The 17571-nt window shown below is 42.0% G+C and overlaps 1 protein-coding gene across 2 annotated transcripts in view; it reads right to left on the reverse strand.

Moving 5' to 3' along the window:
• ST8SIA6 (ST8 alpha-N-acetyl-neuraminide alpha-2,8-sialyltransferase 6) overlaps positions 1–17571 on the reverse strand; it is an 85025-nt gene that overhangs the window by 23243 nt on the left and 44211 nt on the right. For both annotated transcript variants that reach the window (XM_077268304.1, XM_077268305.1), the window contains exons 2-3: positions 10024–10077; positions 4762–4845 (exon numbers count right to left, since the gene is read on the reverse strand). In XM_077268304.1, the coding sequence (XP_077124419.1) occupies positions 4762–4845; positions 10024–10077 (138 nt within the window). The remainder of the gene's footprint in view (positions 1–4761; positions 4846–10023; positions 10078–17571) is intronic.

Raw genomic sequence — 17571 nt, forward strand, 5'->3', positions numbered from 1 at the left:
GGTTTACTACAAGATTAGACGTAATGTAATACTGCAGTATAATAACCTGCCCAAACCTCACTATAATGTCGCCAGACAGAGCTGTGGATTATACGGTGCCGTACTTAAACGAAGATGGCGGGAGCATCTGTGCATAACTAATGGCTGCCAAAACGATGAATCAGCGAGACCACACATCAGCTAAGCTACCGTCATTAGTGGACCAAAGACTAGGGTCACACCACCGATATTCTCTCATCTGAGAAAATCGATCTGATTATGTTAATGGTCTTTGATCAGACTGTGATCCGATATTCTCAGATGTAGAGAAGCAAAAAAAAAATGTTCCTCCATCTCCTCCATTCTGTCAGTCCATAAAGAAGTCAACCGATTTTTTCCAGAGACCCATAGACAAGAATCTGCAACTTGTGCATGCTACGATCTATTCCTCAGACCGACTCCAACCCCATAGAATAAAACGGGGACGAGTGCTAGCCTTCAAAACGACGGATAGCACTTGACCGATTTTTACAGTTGTCTGCACGAGCCCAACGGGCAACTAAAGTAAATTCCTTCAGTGCTGAAAGTCTGAGCAGGTGGAATTAGTCCTTGGGGCTCATGTGGCTCCAAATGCAGATCCTGAGGATTATCTCTCCATGAACAAATCACTAAGGTTTTCTTGGCCATTCACATTTTGTTGCCTCTTGGCTAAGAACCTTAACCCCTTGCCCCCCAGGTGATATTCCGTTTTTCCGTTTTTTTCCTCCCCCTCCTTCCAAGCGCCATAAGTGTTTTATTTTTCCATTCACATAGCCGTAGGCGGCTTGATTTTTTTGTGGGACTATTTGTACTTTTGAATGACATCATTAATTTTATCATGTGATGCACTAGGAAGGGGGAAAAAAATCCAAGTGCGCTTAAATAGCTAACAAAAGTTCAAGTGAAAAATTGTATTCTATTTTTTTAAATTTACCATGTTCACAATACGGTAAAGCTGGCCTTGCAATATGATTCTCCAGGTCAGTATGATTACGCAGATACCAAAGATGCATAGTTTTTTCTGTTATTTTAGTAGTGTAAAATTTGGGGGAAATTTAAAAAAAAAAACAGACAGAAAACGTTTTGTCGCCATTTTCCAACTCCCATAACACTTTTATTATTCAGGATCTCGGCTGGATGAGGGCATATTTTTTGCACCCTTAGTTGATGTTTTGACTGATCCACCCCCAAAAAAATCCTCCTTAAATACCTGAAATACCTTAAATACATAACCTAAGGCTATGTACACAAGGAGATTTTTAAAGAGCTTTTGGAGTGGAAACTCTATGTGCGCATGATGGTTTTTTCAGTCGGATTCCACCAAGAAGATATAACGAAGAGACGCCAATGGCGCGAAAACACCGGCTGGCACATAACCATTGAGCGCAACTCTTGAGATCCTCCTCCAAATCTCAAAGCTCCTTGCAGCTTCAAAAAGTCAACACAAAGACTCCACGTTCACTTTGTTATTGCTGTGTAATACAACTAGCCGCAGGAAGTGAACACATGAGCTCAGCTCCTGAGCTCCCTTCATAACTGTGCTGCAAAGTTACATCGGTAAGTGCGAGCACCATAGGACTTAATGGGAAACAAAGGTGATAATTGTCATTGTATTTGGGAGTTTAGGTTGATACAATAGTTATAGACTAAATATACCGTGTTTCCCCGATAGTAAGACACCCACGATAGTAAGACGTAGTGGGGGTTTTAGCAGGGTCGGCTAATGTAAGACGCACCCCCGAAAGTAAGACGTACGGTAGTAAACTGTACCGTCTGTTGGGAAAATATAAGCCATAGTGTACCGGTACCTTTGGCTGCAATAACTGCATGATGCGGACGGTTAGGGCTCCTTCTCACTTGCAAGCAATACAGCCGAGGCTTGCAGGTTAAAACCCAGCGCTGGCGCCGGCACTTGGGAGCGGAGCGTGCAGCTCCATGTAATGCCGTGCGGCCGCACGCTCCGCTCTGGAGTGCCGGTACCAGACCTCAGAGCACCGGCACTCCAGAGCGGAGCGTACGGCCGCACAGCATTACATGGAGCTGCACGCTCCGCTCCCAAGTGCCGGCGCCAGCGCTGGGTTTTAACCTCGGCCGTATTTCTTTGCAAGTGAGAAGGAGCCCTTAGACGGACAGATCTGGAGCGGAGGGATGTGGAGGCCGCGGGAGCAGCCTCCCATAGGGTATGGGGCTGTAATGTTGTCCGTGGTCCATCAGGACAACATACAAAAACACACAGCCTCAGTGCCCTCATGTGCAGCCGCTGGTGGCCCCTCTGATTGGCCCAGCGGCTCCTGCATGAGGAAGAAGCCACACCTCTATCCAGCACCGCAGAGGATTTGACCCGATCGCCATTACGGTACCAAGTAAGCAATTCATACCGTAAAATGCACCTGTTACCCCTATGTATCCCATACAGCCTCCCATAGGGTAACAGCCCCATACAGTATCCCATACAGCCTCCCATAGGGTATGTATGTATAGGTGGGGGTTTTAGCGGGGTCGGCTAATGTAAGACACCCCCCGAAAGTAAGACATAGTGGGACTTTTGAGTGGTAAAAGAATGTAGGACGCTGTCTTACTATCGGGGAAACACGGTATATAATGTGCTTTGTTCTAAAATAATAGCGCCACTCTTGTCTACAGGCTGTTTGTGGTATTGCAGGCTAGCTTCATTAACGTGCCAGTGGCTCTGCTGCAATACCAAAGCTGGAAATAAAGCTCAGACAAGAGGATTAGAAGACGTCTACATCATTCGGAGTGTGTTTTCCAGGCAGTTGGGCTCCCCAGCGAGCCTTCCCTATTTATAGTAACCCCGTATGCATTTATCACAGCATAATCAAATTGCTTATAGATCGAGGAAGGAATCATCTACTCCGTGAGATTTACAACTCTTCCTAGAAAACCTACGGGAATGACAGAAAAAAAGGAAAGCTCAAATTGATGTCAAGAACCTAAGGGATCAGGGAACCTTTATATTGAGGAAACAGGACCTGCTGAAGGTTCCTGGTAGTGACGGGGTCGGGCCATTTTGCCAGGGGTTATGTAATAAAGTGATTATGGGTCACATCTGTTTTGCTGGTAATTACATTATAACTAACGAGTATGTGCCGGGCTATTTACAATATTAGCTTACGTCTTCTTGTTCTGCTTTTTGTAGGCACTTTGATCAAACGACAAAAAAAAAAAAGGTTTCCGATATAAAACGAGGAATAGCTGTGTAGTTTGTGCATGCTTTACTAATTTTTAAGGAGGATCTGTCAGTACAGAAGTGGCCATGTTTCTTCTCTTATTTTATTCCCGCTGTTCCATTGAGTATTCCACTTTTTTATTCTTATAAATGAGTCATAAGGTTCCAGAGATATTGGCCTTTTTATTTAGTGCTAAATGTTAGGACTTTTTGTAACTAAAGGGGAGTGGCTCACCGATCCTCTGGGGCGTGTCTTTAGGCTGCTTTACATAATTACCCTGAGAGCAACGCCCCCTTGGGAAACTAGCACTAAATATAAAGGCCCATATCTCAGGAACTGTATGGTGGATATAAAAGAAAGAAAAAAATGAATAATAAGGGGATCAGTGGGAATAAAACAAAAGCAAAAACTAGTCACTTTCGACACAGTGTCTGGTCGTCTTTAATTAACTAACTAACTTCTGACGTAGTACAGAGGACTCAATCTGCAGAAGTTCTATTAAAGGGGTTGTCCAGAACTATTGTATTTTTTTTATTTCTAGGGGCCTAAAAACTATCAGGCAGGTAGTTGGTAACAGAGATAACTACCTGCCTGTTCTATCTGGTGCCAGCTCAGAGCAGTCAACGACCACTAATGGTGGTGTTTCATCTGCTGCAGATCAACAGACCAGCTCTTCCTCTTGCGGGCTGCTTTGTTGGCGGGTGTGACTGCCGACATCGGCTTCCCACAGTTAGGCATTGGGAACCTGACTGTCAATCATGATGACGGCCATCACACCCCTTCAAAAGAACAGAACAAAAGTGAATCTGCTACGCTGATATCGCCGGGCACAACAGGCAGGCAGTTAGCAATTTCCTGCCTGTAAGTTCTTAGGCCTGTAGGAAAAAAATAAATAGTTCTTGATAACCCCTTTAGTTAAGTAGAACTAGACAAAGAAAGATTTTTTGGCTGTAGGACCTAGCACATCCAGGCATTATAAACCTGCTAATTTCAGAGGGACAAATTAATTATCTGATGAATATGGGGGGATTCCAACCCTTCACCCAGAAAAGACATCAGAGATGAGAAAAAAAATCAGGAATTGGAATTTTAATGGCCGACCCTTTCTCTTATCTCCCCACTAAAAATACATGAATAGTCGGACGAGCGCTTGTGTGTATGGGTAGAGTTGGCAGAAATACCTATTTGTTTGAAAGTGATCTCATACGTACCGTACGGCCAGCTTAAGAGTCACAGGACAATTATTTTATTTTCAAGGCACACTTATAATAAAAAGGATTGTCGAAAGAAGGACAACTTGTTTATTATGGGGTCTCAAGTGCAGACCTTCACATCTCCACTTAGGGTCCCATCAAGGCGTAGGCGCACAAAACAGTTGAAGGGGAATTTTTCGTAGAAGCATGATGTCGTGTTGCTCACTGCAACCAATCCAGTCTTATTTTTCAGTTTAGGCAATGGAAGCTGAACTTTGATTAGTTAGGTAACACATTCTCTTTTTATCTACATTTTGATGACCGAGGCTTTAAGTTCTCATTGCAGAGACATGATAAAGTACCTTTTCCTCAGGGACACTGACAAGAGGCGATCCAGGATGTCTCTGCAGAACATGTTGGTCGTGTAATTGTTCTGTGCAGGAATTCTACAAAACAAGAAAAAACAAAAAAGTAAAAAATATAACTAATAAATCTAAATATCATAAATATAACTATGGTAATTCACGACAATCCAACTTACCTAGGACTTTGTGGTAAGGGAACAATAGCTCTTTAGGTAATTTGTCCTTCTAAAATCTAAAATGAATCCATGAAACAACGGTTCCCATGGATGTGTCGCCTCCTAAAGAGTCACACTTTACAGTGGTCCTCCACTCTAAGAAGGGAAGATCTTACATGGGCGAACCCCCCACATATGTTACTTTACCAGATTAGGCAACTATAACTGATTATATCACACTTCAGTCTGACACTTAGATTCAAATTTCTCAAAATCGTAAGTGCTAAGGAACTTTTTGGAAACTTTCAGAAACATTAAAGGTAAGTGAGTCTTATCATAACTGAGGTGGGTCCTTGGCCAAAAAGTAACGTTAATAGGCAGCGTAAATGAGTTGAGGAGCAACTTTACCTGTTAAACCACCCATCAAAGGCTTCTCAACCAGCCAACAAGTCTCCTACTTTGCGCTGATGACGAGCAAGAGGCCCTGAAACAACTGCCTGCAAATGGAGATTCTGGTTTGGATTTATATTTTACGTTACATGGCATAGCTCTTTAAAGGGTTGATATTGACTTACAGGACTTCTATTTTTAATAGATGACACCGGACCTTGTTTTGTATGTCTGGGAAGAGGATATTTGCATAAGAAATAAAAAAAAAAAGAAATGGCATCCATCTGCTGGGGTCTCCAGCAATCCTGAGACCAAGGGTTCCAAAGTCCTCTGTGTGAATGGAGGGGATAGAGTTTCATTTATATTATGGGGCTGATGAAATCTTTTGTCTTCTGGGCCGAATTTACTTTACTTTCAACTCGCATATTTCTTAAGGTGGGAAAAGATGTACAGTGCCTACAAGTAGTGTTCACCCCCCTGCAGATTTAGCAGGTTTACACATTTGGAATTAACTTGGCATTGTGACATTTGGACTGTAGATCAGCCTGGAAGTGTGAAATGCACTGCAGCAAAAAAGAATGTTATTTCTTTGTTTATTTTTTTTTTTTAAATTGGGAAAAGTTTTTTCAGAGGGTCATTTATTATTCAACCCCTCAACCCACCAGAATTCTGTTTGGTTCCCCTAAAGTATTAAGAAGTAGTTCAGGCACAAAGAACAATGAGCTTCACATGTTTGGATTAATTATCTCTTTTTCCAGCCTTTTCTGACTATTTAAGACCCTCCCCAAACTTGTGAACAGCACTCATACATGGTCAACATGGGAAAGACAAAGGAGCATTCCAAGGCCATCAGAGACAAGATCGTGGAGGGTCACAAGGCTGGCAAGGGGTACAAAACCCTTTCCAAGGAGTTGGGCCTACCTGTCTCCACTGTTGGGAGCATCATCCGGAAGTGGAAGGCTTATGGAACTACTGTTAGCCTTCCACGGCCTGGACAGCCTTTGAAAGTTTCCTCCCGTGCCGAGGCCAGGCTTGTCCGAAGAGTCAAGGCTAACCCAAGGACAACAAGGAAGGAGCTCCGGGAAGATCTCATGGCAGTGGGGACATTGGTTTCAGTCAATACCATAAGTAACGTACTCCGCCGCAATGGTCTCCATTCCAGACGAGCCCGTAAGGTACCTTTACTTTCAAAGCGTCATGTCAAGGCTCGTCTACAGTTTGCTCATGATCACTTGGAGGACTCTGAGACTGACTGGTTCAAGGTTCTCTGGTCTGATGAGACCAAGATCGAGATCTTTGGTGCCAACCACACACGTGACGTTTGGAGACTGGATGGCACTGCATACGACCCCAAGAATACCATCCCTACAGTCAAGCATGGTGGTGGCAGCATTATGCTGTGGGGCTGTTTCTCAGCCAAGGGGCCTGGCCATCTGGTCCGCATCCATGGGAAGATGGATAGCACGGCCTACCTGGAGATTTTGGCCAAGAACCTCCGCTCCTCCATCAAGGATCTTAAGATGGGTCGTCATTTCATCTTCCAACAAGACAACGACCCAAAGCACACAGCCAAGAAAACCAAGGCCTGGTTCAAGAGGCAAAAAATCAAGGTGTTGCAGTGGCCTAGTCAGTCTCCTGACCTTAACCCAATTGAAAACTTGTGGAAGGAGCTCAAGATTAAAGTCCACATGAGACACCCAAAGAACCTAGATAACTTGGAGAAGATCTGCATGGAGGAGTGGGCCAAGATAACTCCAGAGACCTGTGCCGGCCTGATCAGGTCTTATAAAAGACGATTATTAGCTGTAATTGCAAACAAAGGTTATTCCACAAAATATTAAAACTAGGGGTTGAATAATAATTGACCCACACTTTTATGTTTAAAATTTATAAAAATTTAACTGAGCAACAAAACTTTTTGGTTTGTAAGATTTATGCATCTGTTAATAAATCCTGCTCTTGTTTGAAGTTTGAAGGCTCTAACTTATTTGCATCTTATTAAACCTGCTAAATCTGCAGGGGGTTGAATACTACTTGTAGGCACTGTATCAGCGAGCATCACATTGCTCCAAAGTAGAAAATATACAATACAGTTTATAGTGAAGTATAGAAGACCACTGCTTTTAGAAGACCACCGCTTTTAGAAGATCACCTCTTTATCCAAAACAGAATTCAGGTGACACCGATTTTTAGTTCCTCATTTAGAGATGAGTGAAATGATCCATAACAAATCAAATTCATTAAGAATTTTCCCAAAACTTTGGATTCCGGAGACTCTGAAAAATTTTTGGGACTTGATTCCCACAAATCCAGCAGAATAGTGGACAGCCGGTTGCCATTTTGGTTGAGTCTTCAGAGGACTGAGAATGGAATAAAATAATAATACACATTATACTCACCTGTCCCGGGCCCTCAACTGTCCTCACGACACCGCTTCCTTTGCCTTCAATGACTGACATCAGACCCTGAGGAACCAAAGATTGGAGTGGAGGAGCAGTGAGATGTGGAGGTGGACGAGGCAGCACAAGGACGGGTAAGGGCATAGGACTGGTGAGTATGACGTGTTTTATTATATTTGGCCCCTTACCTCCCTTCTGTCAATTTTGTTTTGGGTTCTGGAGAGACTTCAGGGTGTAATAAATGATAATTGAGCACATTTTGATTCGAATAGAACCGAATCTAATCTGCCTGAAAACAAATTTTGGGAGGTTCACCATATACTATGCGTAACGGCACATCTTTTTTAAGAAGTCCACTTTTAAGATGGGAGACTTAAAAGAGGCTTCATTGTATAGACTGGCATTGAAATAGTTAAACCAAGCAGTACATAGATGGCGGTTCCCCGAGTGCGCCAACAATTCTATTCCTCCAGTTCACCGTTGTCTTGTAAAACAAAAGCTGTTCTTTTCTGTACCATTGTGAGCCTCATAAAATAACTTTACAAGAGTGCTGCACCCTACTAAGATCCACGTAACGACAGGCTCCATTGTGACAGCTAATGGGAAGCACATTCCTTGGGTACTTCTCCTGCACAATACAAAGTAACCAGAATAAAAAAAACATCCAGGACATCCATACATCATTCCTTCCTTCTTTCCTCATTCCTTTTTCTTTCTCTCTCTTGCGCTTTCTTTCTTTCTCCCTTTCTCTTTTTCATTCTTTCTTTCTCTATCTTTCTCTCTTTTTATATCTCTTTCATTTTTCTCTCTTTCTCTCTCTCTCTTGCTTTCTCTCACTTTCTTTTCTATCTTTCTTTCTTTCCTTCCTTACTTTCTCTCTCTTGTTTTCATTCTTTCTCCCTTTCTCTCTTTCTTTCTATCTCTTTCATTGTTTCTTCCCTTATCGCTTTCTTTCTCTTTTTCTATCTCTTTAATTTTTTCTCTCTCTTTGTCTTTCTCTTTTTTTATTCCTTTCTCTTTTTTTCTTTCTTCCTTCCTTTCTCTCTTTATTTCTTGTTACTCACTGCCTCCACTTCTGTACGAGGGTGTCTCAAGAACTACGGCATGAGAGCATTGCAATCAATCCCACTGCTAGCTGTTATGGAGAGGAGAACCACAGTGTCTGCGACTTTTTAAAAAAAAGTTACCAAATTTACGATTTCACTCCAATTTCACCTAGTGTATTTTCAAGTAGCCAGTTTTTTGGCAAAAAGTTTTGTGAATTTTTGGCGCCAAAAGGTGAAAAAATAATTCAACACAAATGTAAAGCCAATTTTTGTTACTTTGCGCCAAATTAATGAATAGCGTGCAACATTTTGATGAATTTATCTCCAAAAATGGCAACTAAGTCCACAAAATAAAAAAGAAAAATTACTTTAAAACAAAACACAAATGATGAATCAGGCTGTTTCTGTAACCCCAGAAAAAAAAAGCTAAGAGATTCATAAGGTAGAAAATGTATATTTTTTTTCCAAAGGGTGAAGAAAAATCTAGAATATCCAGTTTAGAACATTGATACAGTAGGTTATTCAGCACTAAAAGGGGTTTTCTATCTCTTTCTTTACATGTGGCCCCAGTGTGGTAAAAAAAAATCATCTTCCGATCCCCCCATTGATCCTTCGTCTCGCCGGCAATGTCTCCTTCCAGTCTCCTCTTCCAGAATGTGAACAATGCAGCCAATCATTGATAATGTTCTCTTCCAGTCTCCTCTCCTTCTCTTCCAGCATGTCACCACTGTAGTCAATCAGTGGCTGCAGCAAGAAGGGGAGAAGAAACTGGTGGAGGACATAGCCAGTGGGATGGAGGAGTGAAGTGAAGTGGAGAAAGTGAGCATATACTATTTCTCTTCTTTTTTTTTGTTGCCACACTTTAAGGGGTAGAAACTGAGAGAAGCTCCTTGTTCACACTCTTCAATTTTTTTCAAAGAAGAAAGTAACTACTAGGATGGTCTCTCTCCATAGAAGACCCAATATGCCTGTGCATTACAAAGACAGTTCATTCTTTTTAATGTAATTCCTTATTTGCCCTGTGGCGGCGCTGCAGAAAATCTAAACACTTGCTGCCGTACTCCCCCGCATGTCACAGATGATCAGTAGGGGTCTCACCAACTGGATAACCTGCGGCCCTTGCGACAAAAAGGGGATTTAAAAAGCAACTAGTCCCTTTATCATCTACAAGGGTGTCAGACCTGTAAACTCTCCCTTGCGGGAGTCCTGGGCATCGGTTCAGAATCGAATAAACAGGAAAACAAGGAAAAGACTGAAGAGAAGACTTACATGTGGTTGACTTCAGGCTTCACCAATCCCACCCTGGTGGTTATATTTCCAGGCCTGAGGAGAAGAAGAGGAGATCACATTCAGGAATTGATGTGTTTGGAATGTTCGTGATCATCGCTCGATACTTTGTTACTCGATGTAAAACACTGGAAAGAGAGCGGCTTCTTACACCATGAACAGATCAATACTCTCAGCTGCTTTATTAGCTTCCATTGTTATTCACATTTTAGGCTATTATCGCGCATTATCACGCCAATTAAAAGAGCTTGTTCGAGAGTTTTTTTCTATATGGGCTGATAACTTACAATGAGCAGAGATCAAAGATCAGGGAAATCGATCGTCTCTCGTTAGTAACACTGATGTGTTTTACTATTCACGCTATCGTTGGTATGAAACTCATCACATTATTGTGGGCAGAATATCCCCCCTATTTACATGAGTAAATGTACTGCCCAGCGGTGGGGCATAGAAGACAATATCAGCGAACATCGAGACAAGTATTGTTAATCATTCGAGCACTCAATTTGAATGTTCAGGAACGATTATTCTGATGAAGGATGATTTAGGCGATCATCACCCCGTGTAAAGGGTCCTGACATAAACTCACCGGTGAAGTCAAAATGTTTCTATTTAAAGGGGTTTTCATGTTTTCGAAGACCCCAATCCTGTGGTTACAATTAGTTTCAAAAAATCTTTCCTAGGAACAGCTCTGAGTCTCCGCCGCTGCTCCAATGGGCTGTTATTGTCATCTTGACAGCGCTGCAGCCAAACAATGGGCTCAGCGGCCAACTCGGTGATTGGCTACAACATCAGCTCTGCAGACAGTAAGATGCAGTGGTGGAGACTCAGTGTTGGTCCCAAGGACAGAGACTAAAGCACAGGGGTTTGGGGGTTTTTTTTGTAACGGGAGTCCGTCACCCTCCAAAAATGCATTTTAACGGGCTATACAGTGTTGTAGGGGACTGGTACAGTGCCTAAGAAAATTACTTTAAATTCACACGTAAATGAGGAAGCTTCGGTACACCCTTGGCTTGGCCAAGAGCTTGGTGCTCCGTTATGGCTCCCATTCCGGTAAGCATTGCATGTAATCAATTTATACGAATGTCTGCCATGTAATATTAGATCTGCGGCAGAAGTGGAAATGTACAGCCAGAAGCGGCTTCCCACAAGTCTACGGACGTCCTATTGTACTGTCATTTCTTCGATTAATATCCAATTATGAAACTTAGCCTGAAGCAATTAAACAAATAGGTCCAAGATGGGAGCGCGGCTATCCACTGAGCGATACTGAGCTGCATCTATTAATGAAGATGGGGAGTTCTGCAATTCCTACATCCGGGGTGTGATGATTTAAGACCAGACCACAAAAGAAACAAGACAAGCTGGTGAGCTGTCGACAGGCGCCGGGACATAAACCCAATGGTGCTTAAAAGCAAATGATACATTATAAGTGTATTGTGCGATGGCCCGGAAGGTATAAACTGTATTACTGCACAAATTATAGGACGTGTTCACATGGCCGCCAGATCTGAATGCTGCGCTGGAGATTTCATGTACGGAACACATTCTGTAGCTTAATGAAAATTGGGAAAAAAAGTCTTTTACATTATTTTTGTTCTCAAGGATAAGAAAGTAAATGTTTATTTGTATCGACAGACCTCTTGCTGCACTTTCCATCTTTACAATTTTGGGCATTGTCGCTTTTCTTTTTCGACGTGCGAGTGGACAAATTGTTTTCTTTGGAACAAAATACATTGTCCATGGATTTCTAGTGGCTTAGTGGCCAGGTTTAAAAACATATATGTTTATTTTATAAAATTATGCAATTTATTAATATACAAGTCTTCAGCTACAAAATCCGGAACCCAGCAATGTCCTCAACTGGTTTGTGTCCAGCACAGGAAAACATTCCCTCCTTGGACGCACGACTAAAGCTGTGTAAGGGCTTGTTCACATGCTGCAGTTTTTCAGAGTAAAAAAAACCCCAGCATTTTACAATACCAGCAAAATGAATGAGATTTCTGAAATCTCCTGAACACGCAGCTTAATTTTTCCCTGCAGATTTAAACCATCAAAACATTTTTTCAATTCTGTCAAATATTTCAGGACTTTTGCCGCATTTTTTCACCCATTCAAATGAATGATTAAAAAACAAACAAATAAAAAGCATTAAAAATGCAGGCATAATCATGTAAAAAATGTGAATAGATTTTCATGCCAACAGTCTGTTTTTTTGCTGCTACAAAATCTGCTGCAAATACTCAATGTGCGAACATAGCCGAAGAGAGGCCGACTGACTACTCATTTCAACAGCTTAGCCAGACCCCTTTTCTGCCACAAAACATCTGTATACCTCGCTTTCCCATTTTTTTTTGCGAAAATGCGATATCTGACGCGCTTCTGGCCACTTCTCTTATAAGTTTTCCGATCCTGCATTAGAGGCCACACATGAATGTTTGGCCACCTGTCCGTTTACAACTGTGTTAGACGAGGACCTCCTTATTCAGCCATAATTTTCACAGCTTGGAATATTCCTTTAAAAGAATGATCTCATAAACTTAATTTGGGTTAATATAAACTGAAAGAACAATCCTGCCGTATCTACACCTTCACTAGTACAAGCCATCCTTGCCCCACCCACCATCTAATCATCTGCTCATATTGTCCCAGGCTATACGGCAAAGCAAACATGTGAGCTTCAGAAAACAAAAAGGGTCAGGGGCAGTACGCACCCAGCAGATAACCAGTACCTGCATGTGACAGATATACATTTATATAGCTTTATAGATATATAAGAATTCTTTGTAGGTTTTCTTTGTGGACCTCTGGAATGTCCTCCAGTCTGGAGCAGATGGGTAAGGAGAAGTGGCCAAGCATGAAGTTTTGGAACTCAGAAGTGAGAATGCACAGCAGACCCTCCATTTACAGTTGTGTGAGACAGGGTCCCATTCAGCTATAAATTTCAGATATACAAGTACCCCTTTAGGGGGATCATTTAATGTGTTAAATTTGGGCTTGCCAGCTAAATTGACAACTATTACATTAAAAAAAAAAAGAAACAAACAAAAACAGCCTTTACTATTCCGATAGAGTGGACCTTCACCCTGACCTAATACTGAAAGTTTGCAGCCAAACAACAGCCGCTGACAAAGTGTTTGGAGTCAAAGTGGTGACATCTGAGTTCTGTGAGGTAAGTATGTATACGGTAAATATATTTTATAATGGGCAATTTAGCTGCTATGTGTTACACGCCTGTTCTGGATATACCAAGCTCCACTCCCTTCTCCTTGTTCCGCTGCCCTCTGCTGTGCTCCACATCCGCTTTTGCAGGCCACCCGGTGTGGATTAATGACTTTATTTCCCTAGACCTGTTTAAGACGCATTGTCGCAGACACTTGTGTCTTGGGATTGAGACTTGTGTTTGGTATGCTGTGTTATATATACTACTGTGTCATTTATTCCTGCTCGGTTTCACTCCATCTGTCTGTCTGCTCCTGAGTTTCCAATTAGTTCTAGTCCCCACAATGTCTTTTAGAAACTGCAACAACGCCAGGGGTTTCATATGCCCACCTGGACCAGAGGCTTACTGCATCCAACTCACTTTACTCTGCAGTGGTTTACAACTTCTTCACTGCAATCTGAAAGAACCATCTTGCCTTATCTAGACTTCCAGTAATACATCAGAGCTATCATTAATTCACCCACTAGCTTAATATTAGGTGACTCTGCTCATACTGTCCTAATCTGCACGGCAAAGTTGACAAGTGAGCTACAGAAAACAAAATGTGTTACGCTATACTCTATAGTGACCGATCTGTTGGCCTTCATGGAAAGTGGGATATTTCAAGCATCTTTAAATGTACATAGTCCCAATAAATAAAGAAACGACAGCAAATTCTTATTTTGTATAAATATATATATATATATATATATATATATATATATATATAAGAGATTTGATGTTATTTTCTAACGACGTTCTTATGGGACAATGAGACCAATTTCTTGATGTCTTCAACCTCTAAAAATCATCCTTAATTAACCGGTAGGTCAAGTTTTAAAAAACACTGTAATCAGCTCGTGCTGCGGCCATGATGAGACTCCTACGACCAGACCAATGTCTGAGATCTCTATTTGACCAGGCAGTCCATTCACCGACGGAGCAGATATCTTGTTTCCAGATGAATGGCTGTGTGTATTTTCCACTAGTGATTTGATTCCCGCTCTGATTAAAGCCAGGTTTGCTTTGCATCTACAGTACATTTTCCGCAGAGAGAAAAATGAGACTGATGAAATAACAATACCTCGGCCGGCGTGAAAATAAAACATGATGTTTAGCTCGGTGCTTATGAGGATTTCTGTTATTTTATTTCTCGCTCGGCTTCGCAGTAATACATTTGCGGTCGCTGTGACTGTTTGTACACAAAAGCATTAAGGTGGTAAAATTAGGGAAAGAAAAGCATTCGACGGCTAAATTACTTTATGCCTTGCTGAAAAACACAACATCAAACAAAAAAAATAGAGTTACTAAAGATATTTTCCTAACAATATCATTTGATGAATACAGTCTAATGATCTTTTTCAATAGTTTTAGACTTTTCTATTCTTTAAAAAAAAGCCTAGGAGTTGATAGGAGTCTAATACTGTCTATTAACATTTCGATTCAGCTCTCGGTTAAAAGTGTGGGATAAATGTATGTCTATGAAGATCACATAAATACATCCATACACCAAACTAGATGACCTTACTAAAAAAATGATCCCCATTCATGTGGCTTAAAGTTATTGGGTCCCAAATCTATAATGGGGTCCACATGTACTATGTGCCATTTGTAATTTTGGTAGGGTGTCAGTTCCATATGTAAGGAGACTTAAAGGCCATCAAGTGCTCCTCTGGGACTTCAAATATGCAAATAGCCTCTTCAGAGAGAAAACGGGCGTAATCTCCAGCACCACCTATTGACAAGCGACATCACTTGCGGGGGCAGCACTGGTCTTTGCTTGCTGGGTATTCGTCTTACAAAGCACACTGACAGTGAAGTCTCTTGTTAGCACTCACAGAACATGGATTGTGAGTATGACATGGAGCCTGTCTCAGTGATACTCTGAAGATTCCTTGATCTGTGGGCCCCTGAAGGATCCTTGATTGTTGGACCCTTGGAAAATCCTTAACTGGTGGGCCCCTTGAGGATCCTTGATTGGTGGGCGCCAGAAGGATCCTTGGGCATTGGGCCCCTGGAGGATCTTTGGTCAGAGCGTCACAGGAGGATCCTTGGTCAGTGGACTCCTGGAGGATCCTTGGTCAGTGGACTCCTGGAGGATCCTTGGTCAGTGGACTCCTGGAGGATCATTGGTCAGTGGACTCCTGGAGGATCCTTGGTCAGTGGACTCCTGGAGGATCCTTGGTCAGTGGACTCCTGGAGGATCCTTGGTCAGTGGGCCCCTGGAGGATCATTGGTGAATGTGGCCCTAGAGGATCCCATGATAACCGGTTGGAACCAGCATGGAACAATTTTGCACCTTTCCACCATTCATTCATGTAATGTGCTCAAGGCTTTACAGTGACTTTACAGACCTCAGAATTTGTTATCTCTTTTCTCCTGTTAAGTTGGTATCAGTGGAAGCCAAGCATGATATTTATTCTGAAGGTCCAAGAAGGTATTGATGTTTGTATTAGGATCAATATCATTCTTGTGTTGAAGCCGTATATTCAGGAGCGGCTCAGGGTCACTGCACATAAGAGCTCTCAGATGCCGTAATTACAACTCTCAGCTGTGACTATTAGCAAGTTACCTGCCATCATGGAAAAATAAACATTTCCGTTACTTCCAAGGTCTTTCCCTTTCTCTGTTCAGCTATTTATCCATCTCATGTATACATATTTATTAATCTCTATCAAGGTCTATCCATCTACTGTATCTATCCATCTCTCTCTATCAGTCTATCTAATATCTTACCTATCTACGGTATCTATGTCTATCTATTATGTCTATTATCTATCTATTACCTATCTATTTTCTATTATACCTATGTATTATGTACTGTATCTATCTATATATCTATCTATCATCTATCTATTGTCTATCAATCTATCTTTATATCCATCTATCCATCTTCATGCTTCAGTATATTTATATACTCCTTATATACAGTATTATATGATTACTTACCGCTAAGTCTGTCTATATGTAGCTGCCCAACTACAGGTAAATTTCCATGAATGCCAACCTGAGGGCAGATGATCATCCGCAGAAGGCTATAGTAACATGATTGTATATTACTGATGTGTTCCATGGAATAAAAAGCTAAAAATAACAGTACATCCTCTAAGAATAATTCTAGCAGTCAATGACAAATAGCAGCGGGAGCCGAGGGGAGAAGAAAGAGGAAATGGGCTATGAATCATTGTGGCGGTTGTTTTATGATAGAACTTCCAGGCTGAGAGGTCGGGCTCCGGATCGGTGATCACGGTGGTTACTGTACTGTATATAGGGGTAATATAATGAAACACTTAGGATCTTCTAACAAAGGATCTGACAAGCTCTCAGACATAGTGGGGCATTATAGCGATAAACGCCAGCAGATGGGCGATACGCTACTTATCTATACATTCTGTTACAGTCAGAGAATTCTTTAGCGTCAGCCACCAATTTACCAACATGGAGCGCTCCATGTCCTTTAAAGGGAACCGATGACACTAAATTAACCGCATCTGTGTACAGCATCTGAAATGTTGATGACATCTATACTTTTGCACAGGCTGATTCACTCTACTTTACCTAAAATAATTGCTGTAACTTCTAAAACAGACAAGAAATTGGACTGTACACACCTTGGTTCACGAGAAACTGATGTTTTAAAGAAGGGGTTGAAAATGTCCAAGGTTCACATCCAAGCACGCCTGCATGCGCAGTTCCATGTTGAATGTATTTCACAAAACGTCTGGGGTCATAGCCTGAATTTCTCGCTGTATGTTCTCTCGGAGTGCCTGTAATGTTTGTGTCACGCTGCTGCAATGCAGGAAGGTGCAAGCCCCACTAGATAGCTGTAGAGTGGAAGGAGGGCTGCACCTAGACAAAGCAGGTCCATCGTGCAGCAGCGAGGTGGCAGCAGGAAAGTCAAACAAGCCAGGTCGATATAGTCGGTAGCGAAGTACCAAAGGAAAAGACAGAAAACAGAGTCAGAGACAAGCCAAAAGGTCAGCAACCGCCAGGAGCGGATAAGCCAGAGACAGAAGCAGGTCAGGATACAAGCCAAGTCAAAACCAGGGAGTAAACACATAAAAGGGAAACACTGAGTCAAGAAGGGGATAGGGGAAAACAGAGACATGGGTTCAGGTAGCTAAATCAGGATATACCAGAGTCAGCTACACACTCCGTAGGCAGAACTATAACTGACACCGCCTGAAGGATGTAGCAGAGATAAATAGCAAAACCTGAAACCAGTCTGAGGCTGAGAAAAGTTAACTCCTGACATGAACACACCGGGAAAAGGGGAGACAGGACTCAAAACCCGGTCTGGGTCATGACAGTTCGTGGCTTGTTACTGT

Source organism: Ranitomeya variabilis, chromosome 6 (genome assembly GCF_051348905.1).
Source record: "Ranitomeya variabilis isolate aRanVar5 chromosome 6, aRanVar5.hap1, whole genome shotgun sequence".
NCBI classification, from domain to species: domain Eukaryota; kingdom Metazoa; phylum Chordata; class Amphibia; order Anura; family Dendrobatidae; genus Ranitomeya; species Ranitomeya variabilis.